The sequence below is a fragment of the Camelus ferus genome, chromosome 30, assembly GCF_009834535.1.
Source record: "Camelus ferus isolate YT-003-E chromosome 30, BCGSAC_Cfer_1.0, whole genome shotgun sequence".
NCBI lineage: Eukaryota > Metazoa > Chordata > Mammalia > Artiodactyla > Camelidae > Camelus > Camelus ferus.
Genome location: NC_045725.1, coordinates 24,711,161 through 24,736,674, shown reverse-complemented (window position 1 = coordinate 24,736,674; position 25,514 = coordinate 24,711,161). Strand labels below are relative to the sequence as shown.

The 25,514-nt window shown below is 44.3% G+C and overlaps 1 protein-coding gene across 4 annotated transcripts in view; it reads right to left on the bottom strand.

Annotated features, from left to right (window-relative positions):
• Nucleotides 1-5,254: 5,254 nt before the first annotated feature.
• The window catches only part of ZCCHC2 (zinc finger CCHC-type containing 2), a 49,477-nt gene continuing 29,217 nt past the window's right edge, over nucleotides 5,255-25,514 (bottom strand). The window contains exons 7-16 of one of the 4 annotated variants that reach the window (XR_004316266.1): nucleotides 24,504-24,587; nucleotides 22,924-22,981; nucleotides 22,387-22,522; nucleotides 21,228-21,292; nucleotides 20,821-20,915; nucleotides 16,785-16,913; nucleotides 11,622-13,109; nucleotides 10,571-10,714; nucleotides 6,464-6,551; nucleotides 5,255-5,478 (exon numbers count right to left, since the gene is read on the bottom strand). Coding sequence is in view for 2 of the 4 variants with exons in the window: in XM_032470707.1 (XP_032326598.1) it covers nucleotides 10,647-10,714; nucleotides 11,622-13,109; nucleotides 16,785-16,913; nucleotides 20,821-20,915; nucleotides 21,228-21,292; nucleotides 22,387-22,522; nucleotides 22,924-22,981; nucleotides 24,504-24,587 (2,123 nt within the window). In the remaining 2 variants the exon portion in view is untranslated. Of the gene's footprint in view, nucleotides 6,552-8,638; nucleotides 10,715-11,621; nucleotides 13,110-16,784; nucleotides 16,914-20,820; nucleotides 20,916-21,227; nucleotides 21,293-22,386; nucleotides 22,523-22,923; nucleotides 22,982-24,503; nucleotides 24,588-25,514 lie in introns of those variants that run through there. The other 3 variants (XR_004316265.1, XM_032470707.1, XM_032470708.1) reach the window with 3 other exon arrangements.

Here is a 25,514-nt window from a genome sequence, read left to right as displayed (position 1 = left end):
AATTTTAAAAATTAGCAAAAGATCTGAACAGACAGCTCACCAAAAAAGGTAACTGAATAGATTAAAAACATGCTCCACATCATATGTCACTAGGGAATTGCAAACTCACACAACCATGGATGCTGCTCCGTACTTACTGTAACTGGCGAAAACCCAACACAGTGACAACACCAAATGCTGGTGAGGTGGTAGAGCAACACGAACTGCCCTTGACTGTGGATGAGGATGCAGAGTGGTGCAGCCACAGGAAGACAGGGTGGCAGTTTCTTACAAGGCTAAACATGCCTTACCATGTACTCCAGCAGTTGCACCCCTTGGCATTTACCCAAATGGGGTGAACAACTTATGTCTGCACAAAAACCTGCACACAGGTGTTTAGAGCAGCTGTAATCATAAATACCCAAACCTGTAAGCAACCAAGATGTCCTTCAGGAGGTGAATGAATAAACAAACCGGCACATCTGGACAGTGGATTATTCAGCAAAAAAAAGAAATGAACTGTCGAGCCATGAAAAGAGATGGAAGAAACTTAAATGCGTATCACTAAGTGAAAAGAGCCAATTTGGAAAGGCTACATACTGTGTGATTCCAACTATATGCCAGTCTGGGAAAGGCAAAACTACAGAGACAGTGAAATGATCAGTGGTTGCCAGGGGTGGGCGGGAGGGGTGAACAGGCGGAGCACAGGGGGTTTTTAGGGCAGTGAAGCTATTCTGTGTGATACCACAGTAGTAGATACATGTCATTATACACTTGTCAAAACCCACAGAATGTACAAGACTGAGAGTGGACCCTGATGTAAACCATGGACTTACATAGTAATGATTGATGAGCCAATATTGATACTTCATCAAAAAAAAAAAAAAAAAAAGAAAAAAGAAAATGCATGTATAGGATGATGGCAATTATGTAAAATAAAAATAGCAGCTGATACAAAGCACAGTCTAATCCAAAGAAGGGAGGCACTCCTAATTTTGACAAGAGCTAAAATAGGGAGGTGAGTTTTGAATTAGAAAATATTTTTAAAGGAAACATAACGTGTTTAGTGCTCTCTGTGCGCTGGGTGCCACGTTGGAACGTTTAAACCCTCACATAGCTCGAGGGTATCCTCGTAATCCTTGTTTATAGGTAAGGGAGCTTGCTCAGAGGCCCCAGCTCAGGTGACAGCCTCGGGATTCACACCACTGCATTACCCTGCCTTGAAAATAAGTAGCAACCAGAGCGAGGTTAGTCGTCTGCGGACCGCCTGAGAAACAGTACAATTATGCTGTCACTTCTTTGTAACCGGTCCTTGGGGAAGTGCTTGTCCTGACGGTTTAAACATGGCCCCAGAAACTGAATTGTTCTCCTGGGTTTAGCAAACTGCCCTCCCTCCCCTCACCCCCGATGTAGCGAAAGGCAAGTTTCAGCGCTCACCTTGTCTCACTGGGTCCGACCCGGGCGGTTGTGCTGCTGGCCTCGGCTGCTGCCTGACGCGCTGTGTGGACCACTCCTCTGGTGGCCCTGGGGCTCTCTTCTGTCCCTGGCTTGCTGGGCCCCTGCAGGTTACCGGAGATCTAGCCGTGACTTGTGGATAAGGTTCAGGTCTCCTGGGACTTAACCTGGGACCCATACCCTGGAAGCTGGGGACAGAACCAAGAGCAGTGAAGCAAAAGCTGAGGAGGGTGGGAGGTGGGGTCCTGGGGACCCGGCCAGAGCTGCTGCGGGGCTGCCAGGCTCCTCGTGGGAACTGAAGGCTGCTTGTGGGGAGAGTGATGGGAAAGGAGAAAGGAGAGCCTCAAAGAGGCAGCGACGTCCACACATGACCTCTGCAGCATCCCTCAGATCTCGGTCCCCCGTCGACCTGACCCTTCTCTATGCCCGGCTTCCCACGTCACCAGAGACAATCCCCAACCTGCGGGACTGGCTGCACGGCCAGTGAATGGTCCCAACCTCAGGCGACCCTCCAGGAGGCTGGGTGTTAGACACTGTGCCCGGTGGCTCCCATTCCAGACCCGGTCACTCTCAAGCCCCAGCCTCTCGCAAACTCATGGAGAAGAGAGGCCAGGAGGTCACTTCTCCTGCCGTTCACAATATGCCAGCTCCATCCTCACGTCCTCTATTCACCTGGTGTCTTCCTCTGGTTCTGCTCTCAACCCCTCTCCCCACTCCCCTCCGGTCTGCTATACCTGCCCTCTTAAAGTCACCAGTGACCTGTGATTGCCACACTCCCAGTTGTGACCCCTGATCTCTACTGGATATGGCAGTAAGGACCATTTCATTCTTGACATTTATCTTTGGTCTTCAGGACACACTGTCCAGTGTCTCAGAATTTTTCCCGACCTTCTTTGTTGGATCTGCTTTGACCTCCCCTGCCTTGCCTCTTGAACACCAAAGTCAAATTTGGGAACTTTCATTCTCTAGGTCTGTGTTCTTAGTTAACCCCTTCCTTCCCCTGGTTCTGCTGCAGGCGATCCAACTTGGAGACAAGCACTGGATGACCAGGTGCCACTCAAGCAGCACAAACTCAGCATGAGGGGAAGCACCCACATTTTCCTTTTCAAATCTGCTTCTCCTCCTGGCTCCCTCCCGGACACCTACCTGTCTGTGTCAGGCTGCCCTTCCCCACACGCCCTCCCCCGTCCACACCTCCCTGCTCTTCCTAGCACCTCGACCTGCCACCTTCTCTATCCAGCACAAGCCTCAGCAGTGCTTTTTGTGAAATCCATCTTCCATGATGTTTCCTTTGCCACCTTTCACCTCTTCACTATCTCACTTCTTTAGGGCCCAATGGAAGTGCTGGGGCCTTTGAAAATCCTTCCTCAAGTCTCAGTAGGCAGTTCACCTCTCCACCCACTAGGATCCCACCGGCCTGTGACCGGCTTGTAGCTGGTTATGCCCCTCACCACATGCTAACCTCCCAGCCGAGAAATATCTGCTAAGTGGCTAGTTGAACATGTGCATGTTGTCCTCCAGCACCAGGTGTGGCTGCAGTGTGCTGAGGGACCCAGCACCAGGCAGGACAGGGCAGAGTCCTACACGCACACACGGGCCCTTAAAGACCCTGTAGAGCGTATCCTTATTTAGATAAAGTTGGTGCATGTCAGGGGTGGCAAGCTTTTTCCATCCAGGGACAGACAGCATTTCAGGCCTCGAGGGCCACATGGTCTCTGTTGTAACTGCTCCACTTGGCCGTTTCTGACGAAAGCAACCGTAACAAGACAGACAAGAGTGGCTGTGTTCTGATCAACTTTATTTATGGACACTGACATGTGAATTTCATATAACTTGTGTGTGTCATGAAAAATTACTTTTCAATCATTTAAAGATGTAAAAACCATTCTCAGCTGTGGGTCCTAGTGTGCTGATCCCTACTTTTTGCCTGCCTGTGAGCTATGGCTGATCACGTGTCTTTCAGCACAGGCCTCGGTATGTGAGCTTTATTTTTTGGCTGAAAGGCCCCCAAATGAAAACTTGATCAGTACAAGTAGAGAAGAGCCTAGAGACCTGATGTGAGAGCCCCTGCTTCTCAGGGGATGGACGGTCAGGACTCGGTGCTGCCACCTAGTGTCCGGCCGGCCCCACAGCCCAACATGCTCCAACAGGTGATAGTGATGTATGTTTAAAACCTGGGATGGGGTGGGGGGTGGGGGTGGGGTGTTCCTTACTCCTAAGGACCTGAAAACAGTTCCCCTCCCATCAGCATATGGTCTGGGTCTCTGTTCCCAACACACCCAAAAAAGACTTCAAATCAGTTAAACCAAATATGTGTTAAAGGTAAAGAAGAATAAAAACCTGATAAATCATTTCAAGTGAGAAAGCAAGCTTCAAGTCACAGGATTTTGAGGTCATTTATCTCTTGTTCTACCAGCTTTTCAGGGCCATTATTCAAGGCGACAGAGTGCAAGGCAGAGCCAGCCCAGGTCCCGCCACCCCGCCCAGCGCAGGGCTTGTGTAACATCCTGGGGCCAGGGGCTAAGAGCAGTGGGGTCCGATCCCAGCCCTGTCACTCAATTGCTCTGGGTCCTCAGACACGTAGTCAGACTTTGTGCCTCAATTTCCCCAACTGTAAAATGGGGCGGAGTACCCATCTCACACAGTTGAGGCTGAACTGTGTCTGGCCTGTGAGTGGCATTAAGGTGTTTGCTGCCATCATGAATTTACTGAGCACCTACTATGTGTCAGACATAGTGCTTTATGGATTTTGGCAGATTTAATCCTTGTAACTCTTCTAACAAGGTGAATGTTGTCCCCTGCTCTGTGAATTAACCTAGAGAGGTCACACGTCCTGTGGGTAGGTGCTGGGAACAAGGCTTTGTTGGTACCACATTGTACACAATTGAGTTACCATGTCACAAATATGACCCAACACTGACATGCTGGCAAGAATGGGCACTAAGTAACTACTAGGTGACCTGGTGGCATTCTGAGCACTCTGAAAGGCTTTTGGGGTGGGTGTGACTGTCACTGTTCCTGCTTGAAGGTGACTGTGCTGCTGTCATTCTTGGCTTTTGAGTGTCTTTGAGTAGCAGAGGCTGGGAGAGGGAGTGCCTGGGACAATCTGTATGCAAATGTCAGAGCTATAAAAATACTGGCAGTTAAGTGTCTTTTCTGCTGGTCCTACTACTTCATTTCTTAAGTTCTGAAGTCTTAAAATTAATGGAATATTCACTAAATGCTCAATTTACCAAGACATCTGGGGATAATAAAAATCTTTGCAGAGCAAAACTTCGTGTTCTGGAATGTTTAAAACCTTGGGTGTAGGCGGAGTTGAGACAGGCAAATGCTCACAGCCTAGCTCTGGGAGTCCTGACGTTTCCCAGCTCTGCAGACTTTCCCTCACCTCGTGTTTTCAAATCCTTCGACGGATATACAATTCTGATCAACCGGGACCCGGCCCGGTCCTCCCTCAGGAATCCAGAGGCCCCGTGGCTGCTAAGACCATGGGTGCCTATCATTTTCTATAGGCTTTATAGGGTTTAAAAGGTCAGGGCCCTGGGTTCAGCAGAGAAGCACGTGGCAGGGCCGAAGTGGTGCGGGAGGTAAGCACTAACCTGAAGTTGGGGCCTGGCCTTCATCACTGGCACTGAACCCCTCTGAACCGCGAGTTCCTAATCTGTAAAACAGGGAGGAGGAAGATCCCACACCCTTCACAGTCGTGCTGAGCAATGAGCACCGAGGAGAGTGCAAAGGAAACTGTGAAGTACCATCGGTTCATTTAAGATGTGTGTAACAAACTGAGATTGCAGTGGCTGAAAGAGGAGACTGCTCAAAGTACTTTTATGGCCAGATGCCTGCATTCTTTAAGGTTCTGGGCACAGGCTTACAATCTCAAATGTTTTCTGTCTTCTGTTCAGTTTTCTCTAAATTAGGTCAGTGGGCAGTAACATCTGCTTGCTTGCATTGCCCTCGTCCCCCACCAGGTGGCGGTGCTGCCCAATTAGCAATTTCTTTTGATGAGACGCTGGCTGAGCCCTTTTACAGTGATTCAAGTTGCAGCTGCAAGAGGGAAAAGAAAAACAATGAAGAACCACCCAGCCCCCCACCTCACCCCACCCCTACCCCCCAGTTTCAAGTAGCAGATCAAGATCTTAAGACTAAGAGAGGGTACATAGCTCAAGTGGCAGAGCATAAGCTTAGCATGCACGAGGTCCTGGGTTCAATCCCCAGTACTGCCACTAAACATAATAATAAAATAAACCTAATTACCTACCTCTGCCAAATGCAAAAATAAATAAGATCTTGGAATTAAGAGTGCTAAAGACTGGGGCCTGTTGTCACTGAAGACAAGGTGTGACAGCAGGAAGGGTTTTTGAAGCCCCCACCAGTGATGTACCCCACTTCCCAGAGCTAGAATGAGGGAGCCTAAAGCCCTTGTCCTTCCAGGATGGACAGACATTTGCACACATGCAGAGTCCAGGCTATGTGTACCTAGGCTCCAATGTAGGGGGCTCACAATTTTCAAGAGGACAGCACCTAAGAATTAGGTCATCTTCTCTTGAGATATGGCAAAGAAACGTATTTTTGCACATATGGGCACAATAGCTGTGATTCATAAGCAGTGATAAACTAAGAAAACTGATATGAGATGGACCTTAGGAATCCAAACTGTGCTGGCTGATGGGCGTGCTCTGGGAAAGGATGGTGCTGCCCTCTGCTGGCGATCTAGAGGACTGCAGTGAAAACATGCCCTTGCCTGAGGTTACACGTGCCTCTCAGCTTGGGACCCAAGCCCTTTGTTCTCACTATAGGCCCCAACTTCAGATCTTCTCCTACCCCCAGGAAAGGTCCAGAGTCAGTGCTATGTTTAAAGTCAGAGCACCCCTCTCTTCCTTCACCCCCCGGAACCTTAACTCATTTCTCTGGAAATGGCCCTTTCGGGGGGTGGGGGGGCATTTTTCTTTATTCCTTTGAGGTGATAGGTGGAAGGGTTACGGGTTAACTACTGGCCCAGCTTGCCTCCATTTGGTTTCACTGCCTTAACCTTAGAATGCTTTTGTAATCAGTATGTAGGATTGAAAAAGCTGTCTTCCAGGCTCAGGTGAATGGTGCTCCTACGTGCTAGATGCTGCCTGTTTAAAAAAAAGAGAGAGAGAGAGATTTTACTTGGGGCTTTAATTTTTTTGGAGCCCTCTCAGAAAAATTAGATGTTAGCATTAGCACTTACAAGGCAAATCCACATTTAATTTTTTATGTGATACCTCATTCGACTTCGGTACTGAGTCATCAGGACTGCACGGCTCCGACCACAGCTGCCATTAACCAGCAAGCTCTCCAACCAGCTTTGACTTTTGAGGATAAGAACTATTTTATGCCTTTCATCAGTGGATCGAGCTGAACCGAGTTTAACGTAATGAAAAACCACATTTTCTAGGCTCCTCAGCACCCAAAGAACCACTGCCTTCACCTCGACCTAACCCTCTCGCGTTTTCCTCGTCTCTGAAAACACTATCACAGTTCTCCTGTGCAGCCAAACTGAATTCAGCTAACACCTGAGTGGCTTCTCGGTACTGCGGCATGACTCTGGGCCGTGCCCAAGTAGCGTTTAGTCCTCATGGCCATAAACCTTCTCTCCGGGTCAGACGCAGCCCTTCGTGAGGGCCTGGCTTCCTTCCACTGGCCTCTGCCTTCCTGCTGCCTCCCCCTAATCGCTCTCTCAACTTCCAGGCCTTCCTTCAACCATCTGACAGTTTCAAAAGCTATCGTCAACTTCCACTTATTCATTCACTCAACTCCAAATTCTGTCATCTGGCTCGACTTGACGTATCGGCCCACAGATCTCCTCACTTTCAGGATGCTCCCTCAGCTGCAGCTGCCTGTGCGCCGCCCCCCAGCCCTGTCACCTCCAGTCCTGTGCCGGCACCAGCTGCCTCCAGCGCACCCCTTCCTCGGCACGGGGACTGTCCAAACCCTGCCCACAGTCAGGCTCCTCCACACCCGCCTCCAGGTTACCCCTGTCCCTCGCCAGGCCTCCCAGGGCCCGGTCCTAGCTCCCGGGAGGGGGCTGGGAGGCGGACAGAGGGCCTGGCCTGCCCCTGCTGGCCTGAGTGTAAGCCGCGTGGGAAACGCCGTCCCACAGCCCAGCCTGAGCGCGTCCTGGAGAACAGAAGCACACACCAGGAGACTGGTATAAAAACGCTGCTGCTGTAACAGCGAGTAAGTAAAACCCACCCAATGTCTGCTGAGAGAACAGGTAAGTTGTGTGTGTTTCCTCCTCCAGCGCAGTGGTGCACTGTAGTTAGCGAACGTGAGTGAACTGCAGGAGTGTAGCAACAGGACCGCAGAGCCAGGGGAGGAGAGACGGTCCCGGAGAACTGGCTACAGGACACCCTTTCCATAAAGCCTCGAGAAGTGGAAACACATCGTATATTTGGGGAAGGAGGATGTGAAACGTTGAGGGGAAAATGGAGTAAAAAATTTAGTGGTGACCCTGGGGTAGTCAGGGAAGGAGGGAGAAGGGACACGGTGGCGAGGACCCTGGAGATGCGAGCTGCCTTGAGGTGGCTCATGCCTGGCGCCGGCGCGCTTGGGGGATGTGCCGTCTGAAGCGTCGGGCTGTGTGCTCATTTCACAGGCGCCGCCCGGCTGGCTACAGAGAAAGCGGTCATTAGGTGGTTCTGAACAATCATTCTGCCCCTCACTGGGACACTGGGGACAACAGGAGGGGCTGCGCTGAGCGACTGGACCTCAGAGGACGTGACTGACTAATCTGCGGCCACTTGGAAAGCGCCTCCGTGAAGTCGCTCACGCCTCACTGACTGGGTGGCAGCTGACCTGAGGCGGGGCTACAGACCGGAGAACCAGTGAGAGACACTGAGAGCCCTGAGGTCAGCTAGGACGAGGGAGGGCCTGAGCAGAGCCACAGCTCTGGGGTGACAAGGACCCTGTCCCAGCCTCCGGTGCACAGCGTGCACTCGGTCCGCACAGAGACGTAGTCCCTTCTGTCCGCAGTCGCCCGGGCGACCCACGTAGTAAAGGCTCCTTGGGGGAAAAGCTGAGGAACACCCGGATGGCAGGTAACTTTGGGATTTCACTGCCCACATTATAAGGAAATAATGGGTTGATTCTCTAAAAAGAGAAAAAAAACCCAAAACCCATCAGGTATGATGTCCTCTTATCTTCCATTTTTACAAAATTTGCAATAAAGCACAATTCTTAAGCTGTTTTTCATTTTTTTATTGCTGTTAATTCAAGGAAAAAAGGTTGCATAAAATCCAATCTGTTCTAGAAATATAAGTGGCCTTTCCAGTACATAACATTTCAAATATCAAAGTATATGGTAAACATACAAATAAGGAGAAGGTAACATACCTCCTATGTACAGTACAGTCTTTTAAATCATAAAATAAGCTCCATAAAGTACAACTGGCAAGTAACTCACAATGCGGCCCATACGTGGCTTATCAAAACCCTCGCTTGAACAACTTAACTGCAGCGTAACAATTAATCTAATAATGTGGTCCAAAAATACCCAGAGCAAATAAAATATATTTAATCAAAATAATTTCCTTTACTCAAGCTTCTTTTTCTTTTTAAATTAAAGCTTTCATCTACCCCTTCACAGCCTCCCTTCCTTCCCCTCCCACCCCTGAAAGGAGGTTTTGAAATGTACATTGGCGCTATAAATATAAATGCTACCTAGGAAGCATTCCATGAAGCTTCTTTCTTCAAGTGTTTCCTTTTGTCTAGCAATCTGTTAGGCTTCTGAACCAAGACCAAATATTGAAGTTCCTCTGCTGCACACCAACGTTACCCCCGTAACAAACATCGGCCCTTTCTGCTCGGGGGGGGGGGGGGGGGGGGGGCAGGGGCATCGCCCCGGCCCCCACCCCCACCCGTAGCCTGTGACTCTGCAGTGCTAGGTGCTCGTGGCTGTCGAGAGCAGCAGTCCAAACACTACACCCCGTCTTCCAGATAACCTCAGTGCACTTTAGGAAATCAAAATTACCTGGAAGCAATTTAGTACATAGATTGGCTTTAAAAAAACTTTTTGTTTTAAACAGCAGCATTAAACTTAGTGACATGACACTGACATGATTAATACCATCTTCACACACCCAGAATTCAGTCTTTCACATTATAATCAAGCACAGTGGTAAACTGTTATAAAAGTGACTTTGCTACGAGAGGCAGGTCAGGGAACAAGCACCTGACTCGTAGAATCGCAGAGCTTCTGTTCAGAGAGAAATAAACCACACACATTGACACAACGTGACACCGTAACGGTGTAGGAGCAGGAACGACTCAAGTGTCTCTTACACGACACAGTGGTAGACTACAGGTAAAGGTGGCTGTTGACTTTCATTACAAACACAAACACACAGAAGAATCACACTCACACTAGTTTGTTCACTTTATGTCTCTCTGAAGCAACAGGCTAAAAAAGTATGATGGAGTAAAAAGTTTTTTTTTCTAAGAAAAAGCTCTTTGTCCACTTCATACGTCATATTTTCTCAGTTTCATATGGTTTTACTTCTTCCTCTCTCTCCCACTTGTTTTAATTTTTACTTGGACAACAAGCGCTGCACATGTGTATTTATGTGGTGCTGTTTATTACATATATACACACTGTTTTGGGCATCTGGCTTCTCCCTTGTGGTTAAGGTGAAACATTTTACCCTCAATTTATATGCAGAGCAGTTTACAAAGTGTGGACAAGGCAGTGCCAACCACACCTGCAGCCGCTGGGAAGAGTGAGGGTGGGGGAGAAAAAGCAGGATTTAGGGAGAAAGTGAGAAAAGCTGGGGAAGAAGCCATTTCTTTTTTCCAAAACCATATGACTGTTACCAGTGTTATATATTTAAAAAAAAAAAAAGGGTCAAATACACAGTTTTAAAGATTCAGTAAACACTGCACACAGCAAGTATTCAGTGTAAAAATAAAAAAGCACGCATGGACATTTTCCTTTTGATAGTTTGCCTGGATGTTTAAATTACACGTATCATACAGGTAAGCCTGTTGTTGAACCAGGAGACCAGAGGCTCAAAAGCAATGCACTCTCTTGTTTTGGACATCGGTACAAGGGAAAGGAAAAATCCCCACTGCATAGAAATCTAGGAAATGTAGATACAAAGAAACACAAACAAAATACCTTTCCTTTCCTCCCCTCCACACCCCACCAGGACTCCCCACACTTCAGTGTATTAAGGAGGCAAGCTTTGCTTGTTTCAGTCTGCAGAATCCAACGTATCACTAGGAGGGGGGAGGGGAGGTGCGTATCTCAGTCTGTAAGTGCCTAAAACGGGAAAGAGAACTGCTAAGTCACTGCGCACAATGCAAACATCACAAACCACTACAAGCTCTCAAACGTGCCGCTCCTCACAGGCGGCTTCTCCCACACTGCTGACCCCAAAGCGGTCGATAAAGTGACTTCTAAAAAAACAGTATGAAGTCTGTGCTTTAAATGTCAACCTGAGGCTACCAAACTCAATCTTTCTTTAAAAGTGCCAAGTACATGCTCTCAATTCAAGACTGTGTGTGAGGTGTGGTGAGATGTCAGAAGCCTCAGGCAAGTGAGAGGCAACAGTCTGGGGTCTACACGGAATTTGGTGTCTTACTTGCACTTTTTAGAGAACAATTTCTTTATTCTGGTGGTAATAATATTAATCTTAGTTCAAACTGCCTTCCTCCCAAACCAGTGCATAAATATTTTGTTCCTTAAAATGCCACAGCATTAAAAAAAAAGTCTGCTGGGAGGGGAAGGTGCTGCCCGGGGAAAGCGCACGGGGCCAGCTGGCTGGACGCAGGTGCACCCAGGTAACAAAAAACCTCCCACCTCAGGGGATGGCATCACTTCCTAGTTTCTCAGTGTTTTAAAATTTCACTTACTCTATGAAACAGGATTGTAGCTTTAAAAAAAAAAGTGCTGCTAGTAAGAGATATGCAAATTCCCATTATATTCCTTAAAAAGTGCCTTTACGGTTTCTTCCTTCATTGGAGACAACCGCTCTGACTTTCTTGTGCTGTGTGACCCGCGTCTACACTAGGTCTTGCCGCCTGCGTCTTACGGCCTGTCACTGAGAGCACAGCATCCATCAGTGAACACACACGGCTCTCTGTGCTACGGCAGGATGCCCATGATCAGTGAGGGAGGGAGGGACGGGCACACTCAAAACCAGTCCTCTGGGAGCTCTCGTGATTACCTTGTTGACTGGCCTCCATGGACGACTGCTTACACTCCTGCGCATAGTGTCCGCTCACACCACAGTTGTAACAGGAGACATTCCCGTTCTTCTTGGGCCCTGAACCGCTCGTGTTGGCAACTACACTGGGTGCTGGATACACAGGGTAGAATCTCCCAAAGCCTCCCATCTGCTGCATGCCGTAGTTGGCTTGGCTCCCCATGACTGGGTCATGCACCAGTCCGTTTGCATACGGAGTCTGAGGCAGAAAAAAAGGAAGTTGGTTTCCGTTGCTCTGATGTGCTTGGTTGAGGTAGCTGCCATTGCAGATGGACGGCAGGGTGAAGAAAGACGGGACCCGGTACATTGGTCCGGGCACCGGGCTGGGATAGTAGTAACTGTTTAGCTGAAGGTTTCCATTGGTCCCACAGCTGCACCTTCGCCCACAGGACCCGCAAGGACCCGAGCCCATCTGCTGTGGCGGCAGCACCGTCCCGCTGGCGCTCGTGTTCCCCACGGCACTGATGTAGGGCGTGCTGTCGCTCTGCGCCGTGCTGTGTGTCAGAGCGGGGCTGGGGCTCGGGGCGGGGCCGGGGGTGTGGGTGGGGACCGCAGGAGGGACGCTGGACTGGGCCTGGCTGATGCCCGCACCCGCCGACTGGGCAGATGTTGCTGCGGGGCTGAGCACGCCGGAGCTCTGGCTGGGGAGCACGCCGGCAGCGAGGGGGGAGCCTGGCAAGGTGTAGGGAGCTGGTGGCTGTGCGGTGGAGAGGCCGGCTGCTGGGAGAACGACCTTCACATTGGTAGGCTGAGGGACGGCCCCTGTGCTTCCCTCAATTTGAGGCACCATTTGATTGAGTCCTACCACTTGGGATGCGGGTTTTGTGATGGGGTCCGTGGTAGCGACAGGAGATCCTGGAAAACTAGCCGGGCTGTGGACGGGAATAAAGGCAGTGTTTGGTGATCCGATGCTCAGGCTCCCGGCTGGTTGCTGTGCGATGTTAACTGTGCAACTCTCGGAAGATCCCTGCTGCGGCGGCAACTTGAGCCTCTGAATTGTGAGGTGCAAAGCAGGAGCGCTGCTGTGTGGGAGGAACGTTGACGGAAGAGGTAACGGGGAAGCCAGCAGCTCAAGGTGTTTTTCTGATTCTCCAGTAGAAGCTGCTGTCCCGAGTATTCCGACAGGGGTTGAATTTGCGGACTCCTTCACTGCAGAGAAAGGGCTGGGAACAAGCATCCCTATAGTTTTGCCGTCAGCAGATTTGGGAGGAGGAACGACCACCTCAGACTTCTGGGCACCGTTTTGCATGACATACTGTAAAGCTGGCAGAAGGGAAATTGGCTGATACTTGGGCGAGTTTAAGGGATCTTCTAAAAGGTTTGCGCTGTCATTTCCTAGCGAAGCAATATGAACAGGTGGCTTGACAGTGACAGCCTGGTTGACAGAACCATAACCTGTAAACCTGGTTGCTGATGGATTCCCAGAGTCCTCAGAATTGCTGTCTGTGTCTGAGGAGAACAAATACACACAGATGTTAACACAAGCATAACCTCCCATCTTTCTGGCTAGAAACAAATTTTAAGCCCATCTAAAATAAACTCTGCAGTTTGCAACTGATGAACACATCCCGCCGCCTCCTGACGACCAGGCTGACCTTCTTTCAATTTTTGGCTCTCTAAGGACTTTATTCTAAAAATATGGAGATTCTGGAATAGGCGAGACTATGGAGACAGTGCAGACAATAAAAGGCTCAGTAGTTGCCAGGGGTGGGGGTTGAGGGGAGAGATGAGCAGGCAGAGCACAGGTGGTTTTCAGGGCAGTGAAAATACTCTGTGTGATGCTATAATAATGGATACGTGTCGTGAGACATCTGTCCAAAGCCACTGAAGGTACAACACCAAGAGTGAACTCTTAGAAAACTATGGACTTTGGGTGGTAATGATGTGTCAGAGTAGGTTCATCCTTGGTAACAAAGGTGCCATCCTAGTGAGCGATGCCGACAGTGGGGGAGGCTGTACATGTGGGGTAGCAGGGGGTTTATGGGGACTCTCTGGGCTGTCCTCTCACTTGTGTGCTGTAAACCTAAAACTACTCTAAAAAATTAAATCTTAAAAAAAAAATCCATGGAGAGAGAAGAAACAAAAAGTTAGTATAAAATATAGACCTTTATTTCAAATCACCTTATTATAGAGAAAGGAATTAGATATAGTTAACCTTAATCAATTTTAGGCAATTTGCTTGATTTATACTCTGCGCTGCCAGCCCCAAGGTCTTGACATAAATGATACAATTTAAAGAAGTTTAATCAAAACTATGTTGAACTCAAATATCTAGAGGCAAGGAATGAAAGAGTTTTCTTAGAATGGGGATAAATACTCATATTTTTAAATATTTCACTTGGGGAAAGAAAACTGAAGGTACATTAGTCATAAAACATGTTTTTATGAAGCAGGGCAAACATGAGAGCACCAACATTCCTCTAAAACAAAACAGCAGAGTGGCAGGTAAGAAAGACTAAACAGAACCTATTTAGTGACACAGGATGTCAACAATGTTACTAGTTCAACTATTATAATTTGAATCTCTAATATAAATTATGAGTAAATGGTTCTAGCATAAACTTGCCTTAATAACTGAGGTGTTTCTTACTAAACTTTGCAAAACAAAAGGTATCAAAAAATTAAGAACTTATTTAAGGCATTATTATATCTATGTCTGTATGATCATATGAGTAGAGTTAGAAATAAAAGTTTAGGTTCAAAAGCAGCGGTAATATTTTTTAGATGATCAATTAAATTTCTATATGAATTGGGCTTTGTTTAAATCTTAAGTCACAGCAAATGGCCCCATGATTTTAATGGTCCCAAATGGTTTTCTGAGCATTATAAGGACTCATCTGGCTACTTAAGAGCTAGGTCTCTTCCTTTTTAGCACTGACTTTGAACAGTATAAAGTCTCAAAATGAAACCCCTTTATGGCCAATAAGAACAGAACTACATGCTTTTTAAAGCAACCTTTTCATGCACACAAAATTCCAAAAATGATCAACACTTTTATCACGGGATTTTTATTTTTTACCCCTGGTTGGTTTCAGAGAGCCCTCAATGATTTTTCATTTGGGGAAGGTTCGTTTAGTCACTTGGTACCTGAGCCTGTCTGGAAAAGGGCAAGTTCCTCTGCACAGGCTCACCAACAGCTCACCATATCTGTGGACAGGAAAGGACTGCTACAAAGTAACCTGGCATACAGATGCACTTAGCTCTGGCTAGGAGGCCAAATCTGCACTGTTAGCTGAAGAGCCAGATTACTGGTACCGCCTACAGAATCTAGCGTAACATGTAAAATGAAACACACTGAAAGCTTGTCTATTTGGGGTAAGGCATGAAAATTCTCTCATTTAACCTTCATAACAGCTCTGAGCAGTTACTTTCATTTTTATTCTCATGAGGAAACTGCTCATCAGAAGTGCAGTGCTGCCTCTGATTAGAACTGATGGCAGTCACTGCATGTTACATTTGGGATGACTTCAAAATAACTTCGAAGCAAAGACTGGCCTTAATGACATGTGATACAGCAGCATTATTGCCGTCGCTCCCTAAGACATGAGCTGATACTCTAACAGAGGCTAAGGTCCCCAAGTTGTGGACTGCACAGGAAGAAGCCACCCATGTCTGAAATGCTGTGATCTAAGGATCTTTAGAGATCTTTCAGTTGCCCAAGAGAAATCATTTAATACTGCCCACTGGCATGGGCACAGCTTATAACCAAGATAGTGCTACTCAGATGTTTATAACTGAGATGCTGTGAGTCAGATGTCATTACCATGGGTAAAGCATGACATCCTTAATTCAGCATACCCATTTTTGGTATCTCACTTCTGGAATGGCAGAGTAAAGACCTCTGATACTGCACTCCCCCACAAAAGCAGCAAGAATCCTGGCAAAAACTGTCAAAATCAACTTTTTCATCAGAATTCTGGGAATCAACTAAAGGCTTGCAGCAATCTGAGGAATGTTTATTAAAGAAAAACAGCGGAATCTCTCAAGAATAGCAAGCACTGTGGTGTTCTACCTTGCCCTAATTCCATCTCACTTCTCCAGCTCTGAAATAGCCTTGTAAACTAATCGTCTTGCAACTACAGTGGCTACGAAAGCCAGCAGCCTAGTAGTCACCCTAAGAAACATGGATGTGGAGCTCTCTAAAAGCACCTTCCCAGAGAACTGTCACTATTTGACTGGCAGCTTGAGTTCACTCTGCGTCAACAGCCGCTTACCCACAGGGCAATCAAGTCTGTGGCAACTGTTTAACAATTTGGCTGCCTCCGGCAGCATTACCAGTTGAAGCTTACAAGAGACTGACCAAAATATTTAAAAGGTAAAACTAAAGAATGAGATGTCCCCAGGGAGCTTTGAAAAGCTTTGATATATTCCTGGTAATCCAGAAGGCCATGCTCATACCTAGGGCTGTATGTATGCCCAGGGAAGACCTAAGAAGGCTCTAAACTCTTCCGGCTGACTCTAAGCCTCTATTTAAGAAGGAATTAAAGACACAGTACACACAGAAAACAAAAAACAATGGCAGATGTAAATTCCACCTTATCAGTAATTACAGTAAATTCACATAGATTACAAGCACGCCAATCAAATGGCAGAGATGGGCGGAATGGCTAAAAAACCCATAACCCAATATAAGGTGTCTATAAGAGACAACACTTTAGATTCAAAGACATAAATAGGTTTAAAGCAAAAGGATGGAAAAAGAGGTACCCTACAAACACCCAAAAGAGAGCTAAAGTGGCTATGTTACTATCAGATAAAAAATCTAAAGTCAAAAACTGGTTAGAGACAAAGAAGGATATTTATAATGTTAAGGGTCAATCAATCAGAAAGGCATAAAAATTATAAATACATGTGCATCTAACAATATGCAATTTTCAATCTTTCTATACCAACTCTACATTTTGTTATGACTCTGTCTTCTTTTTCTTTAATTTCACATGCAGTGAATTAAGTTTAAAAAACCAACATTGTAGGAACTAAGTCAATGGTCTGTGAGACACCCTTTATACCAATTAAATTTAAAATCAATAATGACATTTGTAGTACAATAAAATTACTTGTGTGACTGACTGAGAAAGCACATATTTTCCTTTGCTACCCTTATGTCCCCTCCAAAGAGCAAACCTCTGTCTTTTTCTTCTTCACTTTCAAAACTTTCTCTTCCATCATGTCGTGGGCTAGACGGAGAACTGTAACTCTCTGAGGATGTTTCTCCACATGTGTCATGTCCAGACCCAATGTCCAAATTCACATCTAAAAATAACGTGATTTAAAAAAACAGAACTGTTTAAATAAATTTCTGAATTGAACCATTAGAAATTAGTTGACAGCTGTGAAAGTTTTTTTTGTTTCAGTTTTTCTATAATTACCTAAAAGGTAATTTACCCTTGACCTAGGTAAAAATTCATTATTGAATCACAATTTTAATTGAAAAGAATTGACAAATACATTCTTAAAACAAAGGGAGAGGAGTAAGTCAACTTTACTGACGTCACACAATCAGAATTAAGGCTGTTTGTGGGGTCTGTGCTGTTAGCACATTGGGTCACTTTTTGAGTCTATTTATTTTAACTCCTCAGAGCAGGTTGTAAAATTTCATGCTTTAAAGAACTCAAGAACAGAACTGACTGCCCAAAATGCCTGTTTAGTTAAAATTACTATGCTTGAGTATTTAAAAAGAGGAAGACGCTTCCCATCTAGTGGACCGAGGAGCCCCTTGAGTTCTGCCCAGAAGCCACGTGGACGCGGAGTGCAGGGTTGGGGTCACGTGCAGAACTGTCAGGATCAATCAGCTACGCTGTTTTGTGCACAGAGGCACGATTACTGGTCACCTTAAGTACTGCACATTCCTGCAGCTGACCCAAACATAGGGAACTGTCCTATTAATTTCTATAAACCCAGTAGCTAGCACGGTTCCTGCCTTGCAGCAAGCATCTGACACGTGTGTAGTGTATAAATGCCCACATAAGGCAGTCCAGAGAGATCTTAAGAGCTATGGATGAGTGAATTATTTCCATGGCAACCTGGCAGAACCAGTAAAAGGCAATAAATGTTAGTAATTTGGACAAACTATTAGAGAAAAGACATGGTCTCTGTAATCTGCACATCAGGTGACTAGCCCACATCTTCTGAAGGGAGTAATCTCTAACAGTATTAAGACTGTTGGAGGCGGCCTGGCCTAGCCCACCTTCTAAAATGGGAGGTGAATACTGGCGAAGAATAAAGTCCTTAAGAATGTGGATGTTGACAATTCCTTCTGGGTAATAAAATGCCAAACTGTCAGAGGAAAACTGCACAAACCCTCATGATGCTATGAGGAAAGCGGCAGAGGAGTCACGTGAGCAAGTAACAGTTTCACAGAAGTAATCTGGAATAGACTGCACACAGTAGGTTCTGAATTACCAGTCACAACACGTCCGAGCAAAGGGATGCAAGTCGCCCCTAGTGGCTCTCCGAAGACAATCTCATGTGCCAAGGTAGCCAAACAAGCTGGCATTAGACTGGACTAATGAAAATTAAACCCATAAACCTGGCACACACCGAAACTGGGCATACACCAGCGTCTAACAAAATGAACAATTCAAGGATTATGAGGATCAACGATTCAGTATCAGAGTCTCAAACCAGAAATGATGGACTGAAAAAAAGAACTACTGGGGTAGAGTGAGCCAAGATCTGCTCACCAAAACACAACAAAACCTTTAAAACTTCAAAGAGTAAGTTTCAGAATTTTTTTTAAAGGAGCTATTTCTCAAAATAACAATTTATTCATTGATTTTCTCTAGATTATATACCTAGTAAATATTCTAATCACCAAATTGTCATATATTAATCTGCAATTTTCAAGGAACGAAATACATAAAGCTAAATCTATACTAAACATAATTCTCTTTCTGATGATCCAGGTGCTTCAGAATTGTGTAGCTTTTGGAATTCTTATAATCAAAAAATATGTGACCCTAGAGTCAGAAGGTGTGGAAGGTGAGGATGAAATAATTATTCTGAAGGCTATTCTGCAAATTGCCTTCTTTAAACAGGTACAAACTTTGTTGTGTCTCAAAAGATAAAAAGTCATGCACAGCAGTAACATAACAAAGTGACAAAGAGAAAAAAACTTACATTAGCCACTATTCTAACAATAAAAATCTGACTGCTAGTATTCTATGAACAAACAGAACTAGACAGACTTAAGAACCATTCAGATGTATTAGATGACAGAATCACAAGAGTTATTAAATTGAAGGAAGCTGAAGCCTTTAAGTCAATGTAATCTGTTAAAAGGGAGCAGGTGAACCACCTCATTCCCTGCAAACTCTCTCGTGTCACAGTCATCAGCGTACGAGTGGTGTGGAAGAGACACGGGTGACGCACTGATGTGAGGGAGGTGACGCATGCATCTCTTTAGCAGAGAGATTTAAAGCCTGGGATTTTAAAGCAAATACACTGCAAAAATACAGACGACGAACAGCACTGATGGCTTTGGGAGGAGACAACATGGAGGGAGGCAGTGAGGGATTTTCGTTCCCTTTCATACCTTCAGAAGTTTGAACTACGTAAATGTGTTTTACTCAAAATAGAGGTTAAAATTTAAATTAAAAATACTCACCTTAAACTGAGTTATTTATTTAAAAACCCAGACAATCCCTGAATCAGAAGGACCCAACATTTTCAGCTTCAGTATGATAATCTACATTTCATGATATGCATGACTGCTTCATTAAAAATATCTTAAATATATCTTAAGCTTACTGAATGCTTAAAGGTAAACCTTCTTAAAGGTAATTCCTTAATATTTCAGAGGGAAATTAATAAACAGAGGGTTTTTTTTAAGTTGGAGTCAGCAAACATCTAAGCTACATTTGACAATGAGTTGGCCCCATGATTTTAGAGTCAAAATGTAACTATGTTTCCTTATCAATATTAAATCTCTGTAAACAAATACCTAGTTTAAAAATATACTCCATTGAAAAAGGGGCCACACTGTTGGTGAGAGTATTCATAAATTGTTGCAGCCATTATGGAAAACAGTATGGAGAGTCCCCAAAAAACTAAAAATAGAGTTGTCATAAGATCCAGCAATCCCACTCCTGGGCAGATACCCAGAAAAAAATATAACTCAAAAAGATACCTGCACCCCAATGTTCACAGCAGCACTATTTACAAGAGCTAAGACATGGACGCAACCTAAATGTCCATCGACACATGACTAGATAAAGATATGGTATATTAATACCATGGACTGCTACTCAGCCATAAAAAGAATGAAATAATGCCATCTGCAGCAACATGGATGGACCTAGAGGTTATACTAAGTGAAGTAAGTCAGAAAGAGAAAGAAACACCATATGGTCTCACTCACATGTGGAATCTAAAATACGACACAAATGAACTTATTTATGAAACAGAAACAGACTCACAGACATAGAAAACAAACTTATGGTTATCAAAGGGGAAGGGGATTGGGGAGGGATAAATTAGGAGTTTGCGATTAGCAGATACAAACTACTATATACAAAACAGATTAAACATCAAGGTCCTACTGTGTAGCACAAGGATACTCAATAATAAACCTGTAATAAACCAAAATGGAAAATAGGAAAAATACGTGAATATATACGTATAAGTGAATCACTGCTGTACCCAGAAACTAACACAATACTGTAAATCAATTACACATCAATAAAAAACAGAAGACAAAAAAATACATTCACAACCACACAAATCTAGTACAACAAGGTCTGAATTCCCCTAAAGTCCCATAAAACTCTATAAAGGACAGTCATTACAACATGAATAAGTCACCAAGATTTTCAAAACTGCCTTTACACAGGAACGAGGGTGGAAAGATCCAGTGGGCCCGCGGGCCTCTGCTCTGGAGTGGGGACTGGCTGGGGACGGATGAGGAGACCGCTGCCAGTGAGGCAAGGGAAAGGCGGGCGAGTGTTAACTGTAGCAACAGGGACGTCTACCTCCACGGCTGACTCAGATTTCCTGCATGAAACAACTCTGAAGTATTAACAGAGTTAATTCAGAAATCACTGTTCACATCAAAGCAGGGTAAGAGCAAGTGAGGATGTGACACAGCAGCTCAACACCTGCTCTAACAGGTACCAGCGCTTGGGATGCTAAGTGATGGGTATTTGAAAGAAAACTCCCTTACCTTTCACAGAACCACCGTGGGCGTGCTGGGGGGTGGGGAGCCGGATACCATTTATTCTACTGTTTAATCTGCTGTCAGTTTTCTTAATTTTCTCCCTAAGCCAAAAGTACACATGTTACCAACATTTTTTATCAGGTTCTCTGGAGAACACAGTAAGTACAGTATTAATAAAACTTCCCTCAAAATTTCTTTATAATTAAAAAAATGTTTAGTAAAGTATAATTGTAAAGACAGAATTTGCCCTCATATATTGATTTGTTTAGAACTAAAAAAATAAAGTCCAGATAAAAATATAAAGAAAACTAATGGAAAAATACTGTTTATACTACAAAAACTAAATATGTCCATAATCAAATGTTGCCTTTTCTTACCAATTTCTATTACTGGAAACATTAAATTGAACCTACTTTTCTATTTGTGGCTTCCCTTTCTTCTTATTTATTGAAGATAAGCTTCGTTTTTCAGTTGAATGCTAAAAAAGAACAGAAATCAGACTAAAGTGACACCATACTCAAGTAGGTATCCTTTTATTCTGATACCAAACATGAAAATGTCGCATTCCCAGCTGTGTGTTCTAATAAATTTTTATTCCCAGCCTCTTTTTTGAAGTTACCTGTCTCTGCATATTCTCTGAAAAATACTTAATATTAATCATGAGAAAAATATCTATTTTTTATTTTGCTTTTAAAGTGGACCTATATTTTTTCTTATCACAAAAAAAACAATCAAGTAGCGTATCTGCTGCAGGCTTACTAGTTTTCTGTCTAGAGATGGGCTGGTAAACTGCCGCACACAGCGTGTTGCCTCTAAGAAGCAGCGGAGGGAGCAGAAGCACAAGCAGACGGACCTGAAAACAGGCCGTAACTAAGTATGACTAAGATAACGCACACCTTCTCAAAGTCTGTTTTAATGCTTTAGTTCGTAAAAACGCACTGCAGTAAACGTTAACGTGGATCCGAGGGTTGGCCAGAAATAAAACCTATTTTCTAGAGAGAAGGTGGCTCTCTGCACAGCTGCACAGCTAAGCACACCTCCGCGGTCCCATATCTGTGGTGCCATGTGACCTAAACACACTGGAGAGCATTCTGCTCACGGATTAGAGCAACTCCTAAGAAAGCAAATAGTTCCTTGTTACAATCAGGAGTGCTGGTAAGCTGGCCCAACCGCTCATGAGAGAAGATCAGTTTCAAAATTCGCATCACCAACAGCAAGGCAGTGACTGAAATGTGATATGAATAATTCTTTCAAAAGCAAAAAATTTGGCATAACAATGTATCCCTCAGACTAAACATTTTAGGCACCACACTAAAATGTACTAGTTTTTTGAGCAATAAAAATGTAGGTCCACTTTAAAAGCAAAATACAAAATAATTTAAATCTAAACTCTTTCAGGTCTCAGAAGCGCTTAGACCACATATACCAATTAAGTTTAAAGTCTAACACTGAAACATTCCTTCATTTCTTACTAGATACACTATCTGACCTAATAACACTCACAGAGCTCGGCTCTCACAGAGTTAACGGTGCTTGAACAGTATGGCAAGAAGACAAAACAAAGCCCCGTACCTGGTCGGCCAAGGCCACGCAGTGCTCCGGGTGCTGAACGGTGGTGCAGGTCTGCTTCCTCCAATCTACGATTCCATTCTGTTCAGAATACTGCATGGTGAGCCCATCCAACGGAGAACAACTTGTACCAACAGTGCTGTCAAAAGAAAAGTTCATGCAAGTATGAGAAGCTGCAGTTTACAAGTTGGGAGGAGATAAGTGAAGCTACAGTGATCCAAAGTCTTCACGTGGGAAATGGTACAAGCACAATTAACATCAGAACTTCGTAAGTCGAAGTTGCAGCATATAACCTCCAGGTAGCCTGGAGCAGACTCAAAAAACAATGTACATATAACTATCAAGGCTAGTAGAAGAAAAAAACAGAATAAAAAACTACCCAAAAGCAAGAAAGAAGAGAAAGGGAAACAGAAAAGGTGAGACAAACAACAAGCAGATAGTAAAAAATGGCAGAATTATAGCCAAATATACCAGTGAGTAAATGTGATGCTGATTTAAAAACACAGAAAGACGTTCATGTTTTAGGAACTAGATACCTACTTTACAATGGGACTTTTCCCGGTGTGTTTCTTGTGGACTATGGTGTGCTGTAACACATCTAGAGTAGAGGAAAAACACAATTTATTACACCAAATGCTTCTGCAAAATCCAGAAGATGCAACTAATTTATGTGATCATAACAATACAACAGACCATGTAGAGCACTTCTGAGCATTTTTCATAGAAAATTCCTTAAAGAAGCAAGTTTTTAAAAGACACAGTACATGACTGAATGTCCTTAAATATTCTCTCAAATGTGTTCCACCTAATAGCAAAATCAATTTTGTCCAAAACTATGAAAGCTGATTATAAACATGCCACCGCAAAACAACAACGTTCAATTTCAGGCTCTTTTCTAACCATTAAAAAAGTGAACTGTCTCAAATATCAAAAAAACCATGTATTAATAAAACCAACACCCATGTACCCACCTCCCAAGTATCTCTATATCTGCCTCTTTTTATCGAGAAATGAAATATCCGAGAAACAATTGAAGGCCTCCCTTTGTTCAATTGCCTCCCTCTACAGAAGTTAACCAGTTGAAATAATCCAGCGCATTTTTTAAAATTTTAACTACCCTCGTGTGTATTCACAAACACAACAGTGGTGCTACATATCTGAATACACTATAATATCCCTTAATTGCCACCTAGCATGAATATGCCACAATCTGTTCATAACTTGATTAACACTTACAACGTTCGGCCAACATCCAGGCACTTGCTATTACACGCGTGCTCCCAAGAGACCCCGAGTCCCTGTCCCCTGAGCACATGGACAACGATTTTCATAGAAGCTGAACTCCGGGATAGCAGCATTAACCTCCTCCAACTTCACCACACAGTGTCAAACTTCTGTCCGAAACAGTTGTACCAATTTGAATTCCCATCAGCAGTGGATGAGAGTTCCCATTACTTCATAGCCTTGACAATGTCAGGCTGGAAAATGTTTTGCCAATCAGATGAGTGTGAAATAACCTCTCATTGTTCTAAATTTGCACTTCCCAGACTACTCGTGGGCTGAACACTGTTTAGTGGCCATTCAAGTTTCTTCTTCTATGAATTGCCTGTCTTTATCTTTTACCATGTTGTTAACTGGACTGATTTTCAGAAGAATCTTTCTACAGTAGTCTTTACCTGTAAATATCCTGCACATGTCTTCTGTCTAGTTTCTTGTCACATGTTAAGTTCTAATTTAGATTAGAAAGATCACCATGGTCATGCTCTGTCTTGTGAAGAAAGCATTCTCGTCCCAGATTATTAACATTAAAAAAGTTAAGTTTTACATTTTACATATTACATTAAGTTTATATGTTACATATAATTTGTTATTCACTTGAAATTTTTTGTGCATGACAGAAGTAAGGATCTAATTATGTAATTTTTTCTTCCAATTAAAAAGCCAGCCAACACCGTTTACCAAATAGTCTATTCTTTCCCCACTTCTCTGTAATGCCACCTGTCACATTCCAAGTTCCCATATGTCTGTTTCTCGGCTCCTTCATCTGTTCTAACGGCCTGTTTGCCTAGTCCTGTGACAATGTCAGGCAGTATGACTTATTCCAATGAATCAACATTTACCTTCATCTTGACTTGAAGCTTCTGAGCTGTCTTCTTTTAAGTGTTCTAGTATCTTAGAAGTCTTCAGAGAGGATTGTAAGTTATCTATGGGAAGTATTAAATACTGTTAACTTTTAGGGAAAATTGCAATAGAAAAACAAATAGAATGATTACTTTTCTTCCAAGGAAATCAGAGTGGAGAGTTAATGGCAAAGAGAACATTTCTAGTAGTCAGGACTTTGAAGGAAGCACCATGACAGTACAAAACCCTGGACTGGGAGAGGGGTCCCCAAACCACGGAGCCTGCTCTCCCCATAAAAGCCACAGGACTGGAGCAAGCTGCTTCACACCTGCCAGGCCCCTGGTGCTCTGGGGCAGAATGAGGAGATGGAGCAGACTAGACTAGTGCTTCTCAAACATATGTGTGCTATAAAGTTTTTAAAAATACCTAATTCATGTGGATGGCTCCTTTTAGGAAAAACAATAATAATGTGACAAGGTCAGACTTCTACAAACGGCCCAGGGTCTACTGCCACTCTTCAGACATAAGTTTAAACATGGAGTTAACTGTTCATCTTGTCTTAGTCAACTGGTTGTAAAGAGTCATTAATTCTAGTTGCTACTTTTCTGTTTAAAATGTTTAAGGCATACACACACACACAAACGATTAGAATAACTAAACGTTAACCCGTTTGTTATAAGCACACATCAATGTTACTGGCAAAATATTTGTTTTAAAAAGGCAGCTGAGATAGATGTGTATACAAAACTAAATGTAAGGCAGACGGTGATGAACGCGGAAACGTGAGGGCAAAACCAAACCGCAGGAATGTAAGAGAAAACTGGGAAATCTTCATGAGGTGATACTATAGGCGGGGCCTGAAGCAGGTGTGATTTTAAGACTGCGACAGAAGAAAGGGTGCAAACGAGCCAGGACCCTGGGACAGCAAACGGCAGGGGGCACTGAGTGGCTGCCAAGCCTGTGAGTGAGTCTGAGGGAGGAGGAAGGGGCTGACGGCAGGGCTTGAACTT